Source organism: Idiotropiscis lumnitzeri, chromosome 9 (genome assembly GCF_059441095.1).
Source record: "Idiotropiscis lumnitzeri isolate Australia: NSW breed Sydney's pygmy pipehorse chromosome 9, RoL_Ilum_1.0, whole genome shotgun sequence".
NCBI classification, from domain to species: Eukaryota; Metazoa; Chordata; class Actinopteri; order Syngnathiformes; family Syngnathidae; genus Idiotropiscis; species Idiotropiscis lumnitzeri.
The window spans coordinates 22,000,868-22,020,867 of NC_142399.1; the positions used below are offsets into that span (position 1 = coordinate 22,000,868).

The 20,000-nt window shown below is 39.6% G+C and overlaps 1 protein-coding gene across 5 annotated transcripts in view; it reads left to right on the plus strand.

The window, feature by feature from the left end:
• The window catches only part of vps8 (VPS8 subunit of CORVET complex), a 117,772-nt gene that overhangs the window by 77,918 nt on the left and 19,854 nt on the right, over nt 1–20,000 (plus strand). For all 5 annotated transcript variants that reach the window (XR_015845003.1, XM_088304110.1, XM_088304112.1 and 2 more), the window contains 8 exons: nt 4,624–4,696; nt 8,478–8,591; nt 9,021–9,092; nt 11,946–12,065; nt 12,359–12,415; nt 15,046–15,128; nt 15,840–15,924; nt 16,021–16,119. Coding sequence is in view for 4 of the 5 variants with exons in the window: in XM_088304110.1 (XP_088160236.1) it covers nt 4,624–4,696; nt 8,478–8,591; nt 9,021–9,092; nt 11,946–12,065; nt 12,359–12,415; nt 15,046–15,128; nt 15,840–15,924; nt 16,021–16,119 (703 nt within the window). In the remaining variant the exon portion in view is untranslated. The remainder of the gene's footprint in view (nt 1–4,623; nt 4,697–8,477; nt 8,592–9,020; nt 9,093–11,945; nt 12,066–12,358; nt 12,416–15,045; nt 15,129–15,839; nt 15,925–16,020; nt 16,120–20,000) is intronic.

Below are 20,000 nucleotides of genomic sequence, written 5' to 3' on the forward strand. Positions count from 1 at the left end.
GAATCCGACTCCACGCACCACTGCATACCCAAAGCTCGTTCCACAGGCAAGACATCACTGTCCAAATCCAAGTCTTTCACTTCCTTGGCCCTTTCCTCCGAGGGAATAGCAGCAAGGACTGAGCGGCAGTTACTGATCCACTTCATGAGCTTAAACCCACCTTTGGCACACAACTCATTGAGCTCCTTACGAAGGGACAGGGCTTCCTCTTCAGAGGCAGTGGACACCAAACAGTCATCAACATAAAAATGCTGGAGCAGAGTGTTAATCGCCACAGAACTGTAGTGGTTACGGTTGTCCTCAGCACACCTGCGAAGAGTGAAACTGGCGCAACTTGGAGATGATGTAGCACCAAACAGATGTGCTACCATTCTGTACTCAACAAGTTCCTTTTCGAATTCTCCATCAGGCCACCACAAGAATCTCAACAGGTCGCAATCTTCAGGCGGCACTCTGACCTGATGAAACATGGCCTCTATGTCTGCCATGAGTACCACTGGTTCCTTGCGAAATCTGGTCAAGACACCAACCAGCTGACTCGTGAGATTAGGACCTTGAAGGAGTTGAGAGTTTAAAGATGTCCCCTGGAATGTGGCGCCACAGTCAAAAACGACGCGCAGCTTTCTCTTCTTTGGGTGATACACTCCATGATGTGGTATATACCACAATCTTCCATCAGAACGTGCCAACTGTTTAGGCGGAACTCTCTCAGCATATCCATTATTCAGCATCCCAGCCATGAATGTGACATAGTCCAAGCAAAAGACTGGATCTTTAGAAAGGCGTTTTTTGAGACTCAATGCACGTTGTTCTGCAACGGTCTTATTATATGGCATCTTGAGGTAACCTTGCCTTATTGGCAAACTAATACTGTCAACCATCTTGATTGAATCAGAGACTGATTTCATAAAATGTTCATCCTCCTTTGATAATGCATTATGTTCATTTTGTAAAGTTTCAGGAAAATCAACCCTAAACTGTTTCTCCCAAAGCTCATCCAATCTTGCAACTGAAATGTGGTTTACTGTAGCGTGAGATTGCAGACGATGTTCCTGTTGAAAATCTCTGAGTGGACCATTCACAGTCCAACCAAGGATGGTCTTGATGGCATAAAGACCCCCATCCACTGCACGAATTACCTCCCAGGGCTCCAATGCCTGAGGTATGTTGGTGCCAATCAGGAGGTCCACATCTGCCTCTACCTCTGGTATCTGTATATGCCTCAGATGAGGCCAGCGTTGGAGGTCTTTTGTCCGTGGAATATTTGCCAGGTGAACAGGCATATTCCTTTGTGTGTAAACCTTGGGCAAGTCACAAAAGTTGTTGGATTCCATACCAGCCACTTCCAAGTCAGATAACATGTAGCTGTCCACAACTCTTTCTTGCCCCATTGTTTTGAGAAGAATCCCAAGCTTTCTTCCTGTGAGATTGAGTTGTTTCATGAGCCTTTCGGTGCAAAATGAGGCAGTGCTTCCCGGATCCAAAAACGCATAAGTTATCAAAGTTTTGTTACCTCTTTTGTATTTCACTTGGACAGGTAGTATTGATAACACACAGTCCTGTTTACCGGCCCCAGTCAAGCCACTGGACTGAATTGACACCACAGCACCTCTGACACTTTCTGAATCCACATTGGCCTGTGTTGAACTTATTTGCTTAGTATGGGAATAGATATGCAACAACGTAGGGTGCTTCTTATTGCATACTCGACACACCAAACGTCCTTTGCATTCTCTGCTTCTGTGCCCAATGCACAAACAACCAAAGCACATTCCTTTTTCCTTCAAACTTGCGTCTTTTTATCCAATAGAAGGCAAACATCCAAAGAATGTCCAGCTCCACAAAACAAGCATGCCTTTACAGGTAAGTTCTTCTCCATTTTATTTACAGGCTCCATTTTCTTTTCCACAGGTGCTATTGTAGTGGCAAAGCTACTCCCTTTAGCCTTTGTACCAGTCCGAAATGTCACAGGTTTAAACTGTCTTTTTCCTGTTGCAGGTAAATCTTGTATATCTCCAAAGAGAGGGTCACTTGCAATCTTAACTTGCTTCTCCACAAACTCCACAATGCCATGAAATGTGGCTCTGCAATGGTACGTTTCTTGCAGATGGCAGATCACACTTCTCCACTTATCTCTAAGCTTGTAAGGCAGTTTTTTAACCATAATTTGCATATTGGTGGGCACGTTTAGGTCACCTACAGAATCTCCCATTGAATTACAGCATTCACGAAGCAATAAACCGTAGGCCTGCAATGCCTTGAGATTTTCTCCCTTTATCAAAGGCCATGAAAGTACCTTGTCCATGTATGCAGAAGCTACTTTAAACGGATCTCCAAAATGTTCTTGTAGCAAAGACTTTGCCTTAATGAATCCACGAGAAGGTGGCAGATGTTGACAGCTTCGGACCAGATCCAGGGACTGGCCTCTGGTATATTGCTCGAGGTAGTACAAACAGTCCTTGTGATTAGGAGTTCTTTCTTCGATGTTGTGTTCAAAGGCTCTTATGAAACTTAGGAATTGTAATGGATCTCCATCAAATATTTGCAAATCTCGTTTGGGTAACAGCAAAAGTGATTGTTGTTTGACAAGTGAAGATGTAATTTCATTTTGCTTCTCCAGTACTGTAAGCAAACGATCAGATGTACTATCGGTTGTTGGTGAAGCTTGGTCACACTGTATTGTTGGAATAGTTTCATGTTGTACACCTGATGGGAGTGATGACAGACCGGCCCCAGTTAAGACAGAATGAAGCTCAGGTTGAGGATACAATTTAGGTCTGACAGCAGCACATCCTGTTGAAATTATGTTAGTTGTCCCTGATGGCTGAGTAGTAGATGTAGGCACAAATGTAGCAGCATCCACTCTTAACTGTATGCCTTTATCACCTTTCAAATTAGAGTTAATTCCATTAAAATTTGTAGAAATGTGAGAAGCCTTCTGAAGCCTTATACACATTCACTCGGGCCATAGACGCTGCTAATTCCATGTCCAAATCCAACGCCTCCATTTTTCTCCTGAGTTGTTCCTCTTGCTCTTGAATTGCATGTTTTTGTCTCAATAATTCCTGACGGGCGAGAAGAGCAGCAGTGTCGGCCTCTGCTCTTAAACGGGCTGAAGAGTTACTAGACGCAACCGATTTGCTCACAAGGGAACTGAGCCTTTTTTGCTTTTCACTACACACGTTAGAAACACTGTCACTTGGTCCAATGTCCACAGCAGCGCCATTAAGATTCATCCTACATGCCTGGTCATTTGAATTTCGTTGTGCAAATGGATCACATGTGGGTCCAACAGCGCCCTCTGTTGGAACTTGAATCAACTTTGGCAACTCTAAAAGCCATTTATTTGCCTCCTCCATAAAGACTGATTTATGCTCTACAACGCTGGTAAACCAAGCATTCTGCTTTTCTTGTTCTTCATCAGGAACCATGGCTATAACGGAATCATGAAGCTGACTTGCCTCATTGAATAAACATGACACATTTTCAAGGCATGATCGAACCCTTTCAGCATTTTCAGCATTTTTCATTAGCTCCGTTATTTCTCTGACATTGCTTTTGATCATCTTTACCTTTGCTCTTCTTTCATCTTGAAGCCTTTCCAGTTTGTATTCAAACGCTTTGACTGTAAGTATAGGTTGCCTTTTGACTTCCATTTCGTTCACTTTTGAGCCAATTCCATCCATTTGTTGTTCATAAAATATTCAAACTTCACAACAAAATGGGATGTTCCACTTCAGACACACTTGTCCTTTTTCCTATTTATTTTTTTATATTTTTTTTAAGGTGCAACCACCTTTCCCTTTTTTTTTTCCTTTTTTTTTAGCTGACGACAGGAACAAAACTCCGTGCTGAGTAACGGTTTACGTCATAGCATTCCAATGTTGTGTATTGACACAAAATCCACAAAGGATTGGTCACAAAAACACTCCACCTTTCAACCGAGTCAACCTAAACAAGGAGAAGCCACGCGCAGCGCAACGTAGCGGCAGATTTATGAATGAATGTGAGCTTTACGAGCGATCCATCTTGCGTTCTGGTTTATCTTCATTTACAACTTTGAAAACAATCTTGATCATCCAGAGCTGTCCCAAATTCCATTCGAATACTCGCTTCAATAAAGCAGTTCTAAAAGCTTTTGCTGACAATTGTTGTGGCGTCCAACTTAAATTACGCCACGGCAGGCTAAGACAAGGGGGGTGGAAAACATTGATGACGCGCATCCCAACTGGCTTGACTGTCTATAGAGGCGCATCCATCGCGGAAGCAAATGACAGGCACTTACTTGTCTGTCATTGTCGCTCTCTTTGGCTGCTCTGCTGTCTCTCTCTCTTTCTCCGCAACAAGAGTTGGCCGATGTTCCACGGTTGTTTATGCTCCAGTTCAGGACACGTTGCGCTCGCAGTCGATGTTAGTTTACGTAGAATTGTACGGTCAGCAAAAGGTTTCTTCCCCTTGCTCACCCCACCACACGATCCAAACCAAACAACAACTACCCACAGGTGAGTGCAACTACTAATAAGTATATATATATATATATGTATATATACATACATATATATATATATATATATGTATGTATATATACATATATATATGTGTGTGTGTGTTTTGTTTTTCTAGTTGTTGCCTTGCAGGAAGGGCCTATCCCCTTGGAAACATCCCTGAGGACCTTGTGGTTCAGGTCAAGATTCAGGTATCTATTCAAAACAATCAACAGGCATTGGTTTTTAGATACCCGTCAAAAGTCGGCTTTAACAATGTACATTTGCTTTTATAACCAGGGGTACATGAAGGAAAAAAAAAAGAAGAAAAAAGGCATAGTTCTCAAATAAGGTTGATGTTTTATGTTGTTGTTGTCCTTTGTCCCATGTTTCATTATTATTATTATTATTTTTATGATTATTATTATGACATATAACTGAATATTTTTTATGTGCGTATTCCTAATTCTAACAAAATAAACACACCAGGGAAAAATAATGTGATCTTGTTAAAATAAGTACCATTTTCTGTTTTCAATCAGATTTAAAATTCCATATCTAACAGACTCGCATGACCGATTTAAAAAATGGATTGCGGATTGATTGGGACTCTTTGATGGGCTAGCTAGCACAATTCCCTGGGGTAATCGTCCGCAGTCCACACTTTTTTTAACAGCACGCACTGCATGCCCGTAAGGGCATATTTTGCTGTGCAATCGACACCATGTTGCAGCAACATCTCGCCAGCATCCCTACTACACACATTTGGCCACTGTTCTCACAGAAAATGTAAAGTTAATTGGGAGCAAGCCTTGTGAATCCAGCCATGACAATGGCCGCTAGCGCCGCAAGGGTCAACTTAAAAGTAAAAGGAAAACAAGTAATCCTTTTCATGGATCGCAACTTCTTACCTAGTTTTTATTTTGAAGTCGGCCCTCAGAAACGATCGTTGACTCAGCTTCAGAAATCAGGTGTGCCTTTATTGGTCGTTACCTGAGACCTGAACAACTAGATGTCATTTTTAGTCAACAAAAAAGTGGCATAATGGCCTCCCTGAGATGGTTAAAAACGGGTTGATTTTACGGCTGAACCCTTATTCCACAAACGCAATATGAATCAGAATGCTGTGTTTAGAGTAGTGGAGGTGCATAAAACCTATTGTTGAGCAAATATTGGGGTTGAGGTACCCTTTAAAATAAAGATTATTATTTGACTCGATTGTGAATAACTTACCAATCAAAATAGTATAAAATACGATTTTTCTTTTATGAGATTAAACCTGTAAAATTGCGTTGTCAAATGTGTGTAGGTTGAAAATCTTGGTGCACCTAACAAAATAATTGTGATGCTTTAAATCAAACCTTTCTGCAGTGTGCTCTGAATAAATTAAGATAGCTCACTCAGCCCTTGTTCGCAAGTGATTGTTTAATGTCATGGTCTACTCCATTGTTTCATATTGGAGCACTTGGTATCTGGGCACCAAACCGTGAGCACTCAAGTAACGAAATATTTTCTTATTATATTTACAGTAATCCCTCATTTTTTACGGTTAATGGGGACAAGAACCCACTGTGAAAAGTGAAAAATTGCAACGTGGAGGTTGACTTTAATTATTATTTTTGATTGTTTTGGATGGTGGGGATTTATACAATACAATACAATACATCTGTCATTTTTATAGCGCATTCAGAACAGCTGTATGCCTCTATTATACCGTTGTGACCTCCTGACATGGTTCCCAACCTTCTAAATACCGTATTTTCACGGCCAAAGGAAGCGCTGAATCAAAAGGCGCAGCATCAGTTGTGGGTGCTATTTCTGTATTTAACACATACACTATCCGCATCTCACTGTGAGGCGCATGCTAGCTCGCGCATGCTAGCTCGCGCATGCTAGCTCGCGCATGCTAGCTCGCGCATGCTAGCTCGCGCATGCTAGCTCGCGCATGCTAGCTCGCGCATGCTAGCTCGCGCATGCTAGCTCGCGCATGCTAGCTCGCGCATGCTAGCTCGCGCATGCTAGCTCGCGCATGCTAGCTCGCGCATGCTAGCTCGCGCATGCTAGCTCGCGCATGCTAGCTCGCGCATGCTAGCTCGCGCATGCTAGCTCGCGCATGCTAGCTCGCGCATGCTAGCTCGCGCATGCTAGCTCGCGCATGCTAGCTCGCGCATGCTAGCTCGCGCAATCAACAAATGATGGCTTCATTACATCTGTGCTCAGATAAGCTACTGATCCATATACCTGCTCAGAGGCGTCACAGAATACTTGAATGTTTCTTGTGCAGTTGATCCAGGCTGGGATTAGTGTAGCACCTAGACAGGCTTGTCTCGGGCAAGTGCACTAATTCTGCCACCCACTCATTTAAATCCCAATATCTATCTATCTATCTACTTGAGTAATGAACATGAATACTTTTGACACCTCTGCCAAATTTGTATGCAAGTAGATATGTGCAGTATTCTCTTTTTACTAATCTACGCTAAAACATTTAAAGTCATAATTACGTCAAATGTTTGTATGAAAAGAACTTGCAAACCATAAATACAGTATAAGATATCAAATGAAAATTGTAAGTAAGGCCGTAACGGATTTTGCCTTTTCGTGCCACGGATTTTGCCTTTTTGTGCCATGTGACGACATCCTTTTGCTTCTCTCCTCTTGAAACTTATGTCAATACCAAGGACGTGTAGTCAGGGTAGGCAAGTGAGACAGTGCCACCATCTGCTGACGTGAAGAGTAAAAAAACAAAAAGAACCGAAAAACTTTCACTTTAGTTCTATGGTCCATGCTTTACATTGCTTTTCTTTTCAATCCAATAATTATCAATGATTTCATCATTAAATTGACTGAATTTGTATTTCCTGTTTAAATGCATGTGCAAGAAGTGAAGAGATGCATTAAACACTTCGCAACACTTGACCATGCACACTTTGCTGTTTGTTTTTCTATCACCGATAAACTTTTTTTGTCACACATGCTGACATTCAACAGTTGCTCTACAATATTTCATGAATAGGTATGACATATTTAGTCTTCGTGTTGGCCAGAAAAGCTAATCAAAGTGCTCAATGGAGACCAGAGAGTATTGTGCCCCTGCCACGATGTGGAAGTGCTGCGCACCATTGGTACTATGGGGCAATTAGAAGTCGTCCAAAGACATTCATAAGCACTCGAATGAGCCTCGACTGATTTAGGACCTGCAGATTGACCCACCACATGAGCCGGGAATCCTTGATCTCTTTCATTTACTTGCATCAAGGTAACTGTTTGGCTCCAATAGATTTATCACAACTCATTGAACTATTTACCTTGGAATTGATTAAAACATATTGAAAAACTTAGGAAACAAATATTTAATAAGGTATTTTTTTTTACCTTATTTGAAACATATGTTTCAATGAAGGTCAAAATTGCAATATAGGCTAATCTTCTATTTTTCTCTCCGGCTCCAGATGAGCAGGGCCTCACCACCCATAAACCTGAACTCACGTCACTGGTCAATACAACAGAGGACCCCTCTATATTGCCATAAAATAATACATTTATGACAGCAATGCACACTGTCATTTTAATGATCAAATGTCCTATTAACATTGTTTTATTGCATCCTATACACTCCAGACCATGGTGTCAAACTCAAGGCCCGGGGAGCAGATCTGGCCCACAACCTCATTTTATGTGGCCCGCAAAGGGCAAATCATCTGCATCAACTTCCTGTTTCTAGCATATTTTCTTCACTTTATAAAGATTGAGATATGAGATATTGCCATTTATTTGTTACCAACCCTCCCCTTTTAAAATAAATTGAAAAATTGTTGAACAATTACTTACTAGCTTCTGATTTCAAAACTGGCTTTCCAATCAATTATTATGGGTTCACAGTCATACCGGCCCTCTGAGGGAAACCACAACTACGATGTGGCCGTCCACAAAAATGAGTTTGACACCCCTGCTCTCGACTGAGCTAATCTGCTCTCTGTGTTTCTTTGTCAGGTATTTGAGTACCTGATTCTGCTGCATACAGGGGAATCGTCGTCAGATGCTTACCCTCTTATACATACACTCCTCCACTTTGACACTCGAGAATTCCTGAATGTTCTTGCCATGGTGAGTTTTCCTGCATGCATTTATTGACGTGACTATTTTATCATGTTTATTATTTGGTATACAGTGAGGCTGGTTGCCCAGGTGAATGATTGCTCAGTAATAAATAGCACAGAATGTCGACACGAAGTTTCAGATTTCTGATTTTCATATACTCCGTTCATACTAATCTGATGTAACTTTCATGAAAACCAGAGACAAAAAAAAAAAAAAAAAATATATATATATATATATACACATATACCTATATATATATATATATATATATATATATATATATATATATATATATATATATATACATATACATATACATATATATATATATACATATACATATATATACATATACATATATTCAAAAGAAGAAAAACGTGTTTTGTGGATCAGATTAGTGATGAGTACTAGCAATGCTTGGTTTCTTCCTTCTAGACATTTGAAGACTTTAAAAATGACAAACAAGCCATCGAGTACCAGCAGAGGATAGTGGACATTTTACTTCAGGTAATATTATGCACAGTACCCAACACGACTGACTGTACTCCTTTTGAAAAGAAAGCATTTTAATTAGTTTCTCATTGAACACAAAAACTTCTGAGGATTAGATGTACCTGTGGTTGAATTATTTTACAAAGGTTAATTTCCTTAACTTAACGTACACGGAACTAGTGGGCCTTGGTGTTTTGCTCACGGACACTATGGTGGTACTCAAGAAGCCTTCAGCAACCAGACCATCGTCCATATTGCTTAGTCCATAATGGGCAGTTGATTTTGTAACCATGGCAGTCTATGGAGCTCTTTAGTCAATCTCTCGATTGAGTCTGAGAACCTGGTTTCCCAGTCCTAAATAGAATGTCTTATCACATTTAATTTTCCTTTAGATGTTAAACGGGAAGTCAAGTCAATAATTTTCTAAACACAGGATTAATATTGCAGTTGTTTAACATGAATTAAGCAGAAAATTCACCTGGTTTTATTCAGCTCAGAGGGTTAACATACTGACACAAACTAGCAACTGATGACCTGACATGACTGCACTTAAGCACAGGTGTCAAACTCCGGTCTTGGATTCGAACAAGGAGCCTTATAAGGAACTTGCACATTTGAATCAGGTGTGTTGCAGCAGGGAGAGATGGAAAACAAGCATGAAAGCATCCCTCCCGGACCGGAGTTTGACAACCTATGTCCAAAAGGCTCAACTTGTGAATGTCACATGAGCAAACCCAGAAAACAGGTAAGACTTGATTGTCGTTGCCTTTGCCTTCAAGCTCTGTGTTGTCGTTTTCAGTCGACACAAGTGGCTGTGCAAGACAAAATGGCCGCCCCCCCTGAGGTGCATTTTTCTGCTTAAATCATATTCCAATAAATACAATATAAAGCAGAATACTGTGTTTTTATTATTGAGGTTATGCAGAAGGAATTATTGTAAAGAACGTTTTGACTTGACTTTCCCTTTAAGGAAACATAAACAAGCAAAATGTGTTAAAACATTGACAATTAAAAGAAGAGAAGACAAATCAAAAGGTTTATTGACCAACACATGAACAAAATTGTGGTGGAATATGAAATAAAATGTTTTTGCCATATCAGGGCCAATACGCCAATTACGAAGCCGCGTAGGGCCCTGACTTCACCAAAGGGCCTCGATCTGGCCACCCATTGCCGACACATCCTCTCACTAATGAGCACGCACAACGTCCGCTCCATTTATGGCAAACCAATGAATTACGCTACCTCTCGATGATTAGTCCGCAAGACAACGTGCTATTGTGTGTAAAAAAGTCTGATCGGGTATGGAAAAACAAAAGAAAAAAGAAAGAATTTTAAAAGAAAAAAAAGCTTGAATTGTGTCTGTGCGCTGTGCCTATTCATTTTATTTTCAGGAACGTTAGCGTTCGCTAGCATTAACTAAAGATGTCCTGCACTCAGTGTTAGAGCATTAGGCTTGTTTGGCCATGTTTGTTTTATTTACTTCTGTATTTATTGTTTTATATTAAAAAAATGGTTGACACCAATGTGCTTACTTATATTAGGTATTTAATTATTTGGCAGCAACTACAATAATAATAATAATGATAATAATACAACCCCAGGTGTGCTACATGAATGAAGAGTATCGAGTACCTCAAACGTGCCTATCTTCACAATTTCACTAAACAAACCTTGAATTTTCCGACCCCAATCAGATTGGTGTTCAATAACACAAGTTTAGATTTCACAATGAGTCCGAAAATATGTGTGTATATTGAAACAAAGTATTCATACTTTTTGTAAAGGTTTGGTTCAGTAAATGCCAGTGTTGTTTTTGGCAGGCATTTTAGATTTAGTCTTAGTCTTAGTCATTTGGACGAAAATGCTTACTAGTTTTCGTCTGATTTAGTCATTCCTATTCGTGAGAGTTTTAGTCGACGAAAACTCAAAAAGGTATTGGTCTGTTTTAGTCGACAGAAATGCCCCAAAAATGTTTTAATCTAGTTTTTGTAAATTTGTTGGACCCACCCTCAAAAATGTTTTAGTCCGTTTTAGTTAAAAATAGGCATACACGGTTTCCACCCAATTGCAAAGACTTTCTGATGGACTATTAAGGATTATGCATTACAAACAGATAACGTAACAGTGGAATCAATGCGCATTGCCCCAAAATAAGCAGAGAACTTTTTACTTGGCAACTGTTGTGGCTTTATTTAACTTGAAGAAACGTAAAATAAAAACATTTTAACAACGTAGACTTGAAGTAGACTTGTTCTATAGTACAGTAGCACAAGTACACGCTCTATCAAACATATGTCTTGTTTACTTGTACCAGCTTGCGGTTGTCAGAGCGAAGTAGCCTTGCGAGTGTCACAGTCGCAATGGTCCGTCAAAGGAACACGTGTCACTGTTTGTGAGCAGAGACGAATGACAGCAGATGTGTTCGTGCGACACCAGCATGTGTGACGGTGCGTGCGCGTCGCAAGCGCTCTGCGTGCTGTCCCGGTGGTGGGCGTGCCCAAACGAAAGATAGGTTGCACTTCATTGCAATGTTTTGAAAGACAGACTACATGTACAATAGGAAGGGATTTCATACATTTTGAGCGTCCGACGAACCACACGCTAACAATTTCATCCCGTCTCGTCAACAAAAATGTAACGTACGTCACGTCATGTTTTCGTCATCAAATAACCTTCTTTAGCTCGTCATCATCTCGTTATCGTCACAAAAAAAAGGGGCGTTAACAAAATATATTCATCATCGTCATCATTGACGAAAACAACACTGGTAAATGCTGGTTTTGTCATTAATGGTGGTGTTCAGTCATTTTGAGGGGACAGTTTTTTTTTTATTTTGCATCCAATACGTTTTTTCTTGTTACCTAGGTGATGGTAGACAATCCAGACTTTACACCATGCCAGGTGGGCGGGCTCTTCACGTTTTTGGCTCGGCAGCTATCGAAACCGGACAACACACTTTTTGTAAACAGAAAATTATTTGACCAGGTAAGCTGTTCCTGTCCGTTTCCATGCAATACATTATATATAATGCAATGGGAAGAACAAACAAAATGGAGGAGGAATGGGGTATTGTACATGGACTGTGGTAAAAACAAACAAAAAAAATAATAATGTCACATTCAAGTGAGTCGGCTGACGCGAGATCTTAAGTTAAACTTAACACGCTTGATTCGTCTATGCCGAACTGTATTATGGAATTATTATTTTGTCAAAGATTTTGTATTATCAATGGGTACAAAGCCAGCATACATAATTGATTTCTGTTGTATTCTATTTAGGTCTTGGAGTTCCTCTGCAGATCAGATGATGCTTCTCGACATACTGAAAGACAGCAGGTTTGTGATACGATTTGATTTGAAACGCAGTCTACATCAGTGGCAGCTGGTCAATAAAGGATGTAAGGAATGGGCGCTGCCCCACCACATTAACACATGACTTTATTTGAAGACAAAAGAATCAAATAAAAAATATGAATAATAAAATAAATACGCTTCAAATATATGTATGCATGTCTAGTTACAGAAATTTACAACTGAGGCTTGCAACCTCATTTTGGAAACAGTAAAAAAAGCTAGCAAAAACGATCCGAAACAACAACTGACGTGTAAGGACTGGAAATTTATAGAAAGCCAATGTCCGGATAAAGTAAAACATTTAAACTCATGGATAACAAAATATGAATTCGCTGGTCAGCTTAATACACAAAAAATAGTCGACTTACAAGATAAGATAAAAATAAAACGGGAAAAAAAAAATGGATATTGTATTTGTTTTTTTTTTTTTGTTTTTTTTGTAAAAACATGCATGGCAGGCCGATTTCAGGGACAACGGATGCAAATTAGCCATTGGCTATAATCTGGCATATTTACAGGAAACTGTTTGATTAATATGCACTGTCCCTGTATACTTTCAAAAAAAAAAAAAAAAACAAATACAAAAAAAAAATTAATATTACACTCGATAAAAGTAACGTAATTTCCTGTGGTATATACCCTAATTTTCTACAAGCATTTTTTGCCGCCCAAAAAAAATAATTAAAATAACCCCATAAGGGTAGAATAAAAAAATATATGAAAAACGTTCCCATTCATAAGACATTTAAAAGTACACTCATTCAGAAAAACTAAGAAAAAAAAACAGGTGTGCGCACTTTGACAGACGAAATGTAATTTGCACCCTGTTACATGCACTGTTGTTAGCGCATCGCGTCACAGTGCAGAGGAAAAGGTGACCGATATTTACTGTCTGGAACGTGCTCACTGAAGGAATGATTTTTCTTAAAGAAAATGTGAGCTGTGGCGAGGACTACTACGTATGGTGAAGCGTGTGTGTATATGAAGCTACTGCTGTTAATACTGCTTCTATAACCTTTCACACGTTATGCCAATAACAACTTTATAATGGAACAATCTACTTTCCTTGACGGGATGAATTAAGAGTCTTATCTATGGTGAATGATATTTCACTTGTATAGTGCTTTTCCACCTATTTAGGCACTCAAATCGCTTTTCACTGATGATCTATCCATCCATCCATCCATCCGTCCGTCCATCCATCCATCTCTTCCTGTTTGTCTCTTTGTCTGTCTGTCGTGAACAGCTTATGTCATACAACAGTTTCACATGGCCTTCAATCAATCAATTAATGAATCATAAAGGGAGGACTAGCTGACTCCAAACTAAAGTGTATTACAGTAATCTAGTCTAGATGTTACAAAGGCATGGATTACTGTTTCTAAGTGCTGCTAAGAAAGAAAGAGCTACACCTGAGCCAAGCTGCCTAAAATGAAAGAAGCTGGATCTAACAACAGTGCTGATTTGTAGGTTATATTTAAAATGACTGTCCAATTTAAAACCCTGGTTCAAGACTATTGGTTCCAAATAAAATGTCAGGGAGCCAAGGTCAACAGTGAAAGTAGAATGTCCACTGGGACCGAACACCATAACTTCTGTCTTCTTTACCTTGAAATTCAAGAAATTAAGTGACGTCCAGATTTTGATTTCCTCTATTTTGATTTCCTCAAGACAGGTCAGAACTGGTCTCAAGGAGAAAAGCGTCTTTTTTGCTCAGCAGGATATAGATCTGACTGTCATCCGCATAGCAATGGCCGAAAATTTGATGATTTCGGAGGATGGAAGCAAGGGGCAGCAAGTGCAGTGATCCCTCGCTATATCGCGCTTCATCTTTCACAGCTTTGCTGCTTCGCAGATTTTTTTCATAGTTGATTTGTGCTCTGTGTAGCAGCCTCTTGGATTTCGAATAAAGACGCAGAGTTTCAAACGGGTGTCGATAATCTTTTATCTCTGAACAAGCATATTAAGCGTTCTGCATCGTGACAACTACAGAACAACAGAAATACACAAATTGTCATAGTTGTTTGACAAATATATCACATATCAATCATGTATCATTCCGCTCTCCAATGAGGATGCACAAGATTATCCTCTTTTTGTTTTTGTTTTGTTTTTAATGTGAGGGTGGACCCCTTTATTATTGACACTCACCGTTTACTTTAATACACTATTTTCTTCCTTTATATTTTGTAGTTGTAAATCTCTTTCTATTTGCCGTGTCAAGTACAATATTATTTAAAAAGAATTGGTGTGTGACCCACTGCACTGCAAAATGTTGAATTAGATAAGCATAAAATGTCCACACTCTTTAAAGTTGTGTTTTTATTTTATGTACACACAGTAACATTTTCGCTATAAATAACTTTTGTGAACTCTCCTGTTTTTTTTTTTTTTTCAAAAAAGAGGCCAGCAAAAATGACAACAGTGGTCTTACTGTTAGCACCATCTTATTTTCTGCATGGTGGACTGAACAGGGCCAAGTCATTGCTGTAAGGTTACGCATAATAATTTATAATAAAAAGTACATTTGGGATTTTTTTGTGTTGGTGTCTTTTACACATAAACTTTTTTTCATTTTACAACTTAATGACTGGCTTTACTGTTATTTCAAGGTTCTGCTGCAGCTGCTCCAGGTCGGTGGTGTTGTCCAGTTTGATGAAGAAAAGCTGTTGACTTTGTCAGAAAGAGCCAAGTTGTGAGTATCTTTTTGGGTGAAAAACTGACAGAAATATACAATTAAAAAATGCAATACGATACAATACTATATGTCCACATGCAAAACACAAACACTTCGTAGCCATGATCACATACCGTTTCGCCTTTTAAACAGCAATTTAAGTGTAACTAGATCGTGTGCACCTTACGCTTTCGTTTTGTCTCAAACTGACTGACACCACTCCCAATTAACAGGAGCCACACCTGCCACTCAATGCAATATTTAATTATAACAGCAGGGGGCAAAATAACAAAAGCAAATGCGGTATTTTACCACTGCGTTGGAAGATACATCGCTTATTACAATGATTAAAACCAAGACAGAACTTTAATCAAATAAATCCATGATAGCATTAATTTGAACCATCCAAACAACCAGGTTGTGCATTCATAGATGGGAAGGCCAAATAGCCTTTCATACTTTGAGTATGGCCAAATTGAGGTCCGAGGTTTCTGTCCGAGCTGGAACTGATGCAATACAATACAATACAGCTTTTTTTACTTAGCGCATTTCACAACAGTTGGAGCTGTAACAAAGCCAAATCATATGGTGGGATATAACTACAATGATTATGTCAATAAAACAACAATTTGTGGTCCCTTAGTTTAATTACAGATAAGTTATTCTTTGTTAAAAATAAATATTCATCATTTACAATTATTATGTTTGTTTCCGTGCCTTCCAACACAGCTACCAAATTTTGGAATTTCTTTACGAGAAGAAACATTTGTATGACATGACCATTGACTGCTACCTAAAAGACCCTTTGAGAAAGGTAACTTAAGTAAAACAAAATTGGCTTGAAAATATGATTTGTTTTAATAAATGCTGTGAAGGTAAAAATGTCTTTCTTTCTGTACTGAATGTAAAGGGCAAGATCTTCAGCTATATTGACCAAATGATGTCTATGTCAAGCCACAGATCTGAGGAGAAAAAAAAAATCAAGAACAAAACACTGCAACACATACAGGTCAGCTTATGTGCATTGGTGAACTCAGGAAAGTCCTCTGTATTGTCTTTATTTCTTGTTCACTTGCTATATGATTCATTCTGGATGTAGAATATGCTTGTGTCATCATGAAATGGGAAAAAAATAATCATTCATGAGGGGAAATGTGCTTCAAGTAGGGCTGGGCGATATGACCTCAAATCAATATCGCGAGAAATCGAGCAATTTTACCTCGATAACGATAAATGCACGATAAATTCCCACGTGGACTAAAATCAAAATAAATGCAGGAATTGCATATTGACTGTTTTTTTTATTGACCAACTGGTACACTTTACTTTCAATGAAAAATAAAAGTACAAAAATAATTTGTATGAACATTCCAAATAGCTTGCAGGGTTCGCGGTTAACTTTAAAAACTGCTTGCCCATAGGGCAAGTGCCACTAAAATTTGCCTTGCCCGAGTGGCCAAATTACTTCCCCGACTTGGGCAAGTGACAATTTTTTTTCTCTAAGAATAAAATGTTTATGGTTGTAAAATGTGCGCCACAAATGTAAATAAACATATAATCTGATAAGCATAAATTAATCTTGTTTTCATCATCAACCATGAAACCCTACTCACAAGAGCAAATGTATCATCCTGTGCAGTTATTGAAAATGTTAATTGTAGTTTTAATAATTAACAAATCTGCATGTTAAATTGGGAAAATGATATTACAGCAATCCAGATGATCAATTTTAAGTCCAGGAGAGCGTATTAATTGAGGAATCACATGAGTAAATTATGAGTGTGGCACATTTGTGTATTCCTTTAAGACCAGTGCCTGTGGTGCTGCCTCCATAAATTTCATAGCATAAACAGAACACAGTCACTGACACTATGTCAGGTCACATCATGGAGCTAATGAATTAACAGCCAATAATCAAATATTACTCCCTTCCTTACTCACAACTGAATTGTCTACTTAAAAATATTCGAGCTATTTTAGTCATGTCAGAGGAATCCGAAATGTTCGGATTTGAACGAACTCGTCGCCACTTGGAAACATGCGCAGAAGGTAAGAAAACTTCCGGCTGTCAATTTTCGGCCGAAATATCGTAGGTTTTTGTTGTGTTTTTCAAACTTCAAATGAGGATGCTACGACAGCGAGTTCCAATACTGCGGGATTTATTGACGTCCACTTTAACTCGACATTCACTGAACTAACTGATCCCCGTAGCGCCCGCCCATTGCCCCCGATAAGGCCAATGGACCATACCAAAACATAAGGGGGTGTCTGGGTTAAACCATCACCATACAGTGCACACAAACAGATCACACCACCGTTTTCGTCAAAATTAAAGATATTTGGCTGCTTTAAAAAATGCTTGGCCGGTCGGGCAAGTTGCCCATAATTTTACCTTGCCCGTGGCCAAATTTCACTTGCCCCGGGCAATCGGGAAGCGGTTAACCGCGAACCCTGAGCTTGCTTTGCATGACTTGAACAATGCCACAAAGAAAAAGGGTACCTCTTGCGAAATCTTTTTCTGCAAATAGATTGCGCCAAGATGCTCTCATGATGTAAATAATGGCAAATAAAAAAACGCTAAATAAAATGAAAGAAAATGTCAATGCAAGCCAAATAAACAAGTGGGCATTATCGGGGAAAATGTGCCGTCTCGAGTACTCTGGTGCGCAGTCGCCACTTGTCATCTATGTAATGCACAGTTAGGCTCAATCAGGGATCCATGTTGCGACCCGACCACAAGTCGGATGTAGATGCAAAATGCTTGACATGTCTAAGCTCCCGGCCCGATGTAGTCCATATCGGGAAATACGGCTTTCATGAAGCGTTTAAATCCTGTGCGCGCCACGTAACTAGAGGAGCTTTATCTTTAGCTATGTGCTAGGCTATCGCGTCCACCTCTGAGACGTTCTCTCGTATGGTGTCGCCTCCGTTCATGGGCTGTTGTCACTTGTCGAGCCTTGCTTCTCACTTTGAACTTTCAGCACAGCATGGTTGTGTTGTGGGTGGTGAAAAAGCTTCTGGATTTGAATCGCCAGCAACGAGAGCGACAGACGGGTGGAGTCACATGACTAGAGGCGCTGTAGCGGTCTTAAAGGGGCATGAACATTGCCGCAGACAAAAGGCTTTTCTTTTTTCTTTTTTTATTCACCGAATTTACCGACATGGGCAAAATGATTTCGGTCATTGTAATAAATTTCGGTAACGGTAAATTTTCGGTTTATCGCCCAGCCCTAGCTTCAAGTCAAGTCAAGTCAATTTTATTTGTATAGCCCTTAATCACAGTCTCAAAGGGCTTTACATAGCCACAATCGACATCCCCGATCTTAACCCCCAGGAGGGCAAGGAAAAACTCACAAAACCTCATTAGGGGAAAAGTGTGAAACCCTGAGAAGGGACCACAGATGGGGGAATCCCCCTTCCAGGATGACCAGGCTGCAATGGATGCCAACTGGGCAACATTTGACACATACAATGATGCTATGCAATAATAGATGAGATAATATAAGAGTCAATTGAATGAAGCGCTGCAGGAAGATGACTTCAGTGGAGTGGGTTCTCATCCAGGGCCGTAATATCCATGGCAGCATATCCGAAGATGAGCCTTCGATCTTGTACCGGTCAGTTGGTGTAAATTCAGTACAGCCACTTCCAAGTGAATCGCCATCACCTAATTCGGGGAATTGGGAACAGAAAAGAAAGAACAGAAATAGCAAACAGGCCAACAAGTAGTTCAATGAAGTGCTGAAATATAAGTATATGTATATTCAGTGCATCAAATGGCTCAATACCTGACTAACTGGAGCCTGCTCCAGATCAACTTTAACCAAGAAGATTACCGAGGAAGACTTTATGGACAATTGTTTTGCAATGTAAATCTCGACTCATAAAATTCACGGGACTTTAATGTTCCAACCTGCAACTGATGGACTACCATATTTTCCAGGAAAAAAGCAGCTACTTTTTTTTTTTTTTTACAGGTTTTGTACCCTGCAGATTAAGCATTGATGCGGCTAATTTATGGATTTTTACCAGCTAACAAGCGTCATACCGACAATATTTTCACCTGTGCTTGGTTGTGCATGAGACCGAAAGGGTGTCCCTGCTCTCACAAGGTTTGATCTTGCATCCGGGAATGGCAGAGCTCCAAGATATAGTCTGCAAGTTAGCAAAGTCACCCTGATTTTAGGCTAAAATTACGTTTGGAAATGTATTATTTATATATTAACTCACGAACAATAATGGTGAATAACATCAACAACTAAATCAGAATCAGAAATCCCTTTATTGTCATTGTACTCAAGTGTGCAACGAGATTAGACATAAAACATAACAATTCACTTAAACTTATGTCCAATAAGTCCAAGAAAAGTGCAGTGTTAGTGCTGCTTCTAAAGTCAAAATGCAGATGAAACACAAATGTTGCTAAACTTAATGGTTATAGTCTACATAGCCCTTTTGCAATGCTATTCTTTGGGGGGGAAATAAATGACACCAAATGAAATCATTTACGTGACCTATAACCTGTACAACTCAATTGAAAAATGGGAAACGTTTTGAGAGTGGGAGTAAAAACTAACAGGTTAATGACTTTGCACAAGTGTGCAGTCTGCATGCAATCTTAGAATTGGGGATTTAGCGTTGTTTATAATTGGTTCCAGTCTCAGCAAAAGTAAAACAGCCCCAAAGCATGATGCTGCAACCACCAAGCTTCAGGTATGGTGTTTTTTAGTGAGGTGCTGAGTTGTTTGTGCCTGACATACCGCAATGAAACATGGCCAAACGGTTCAGCCGTGGATTCATCAGGGCATTACACATTTCCACATATTTGTGTAAGAGAGAGAGAGTGAGAATGAGCGAGAGAGAGAGCTTGTCCAAAACGCAATCAAAATA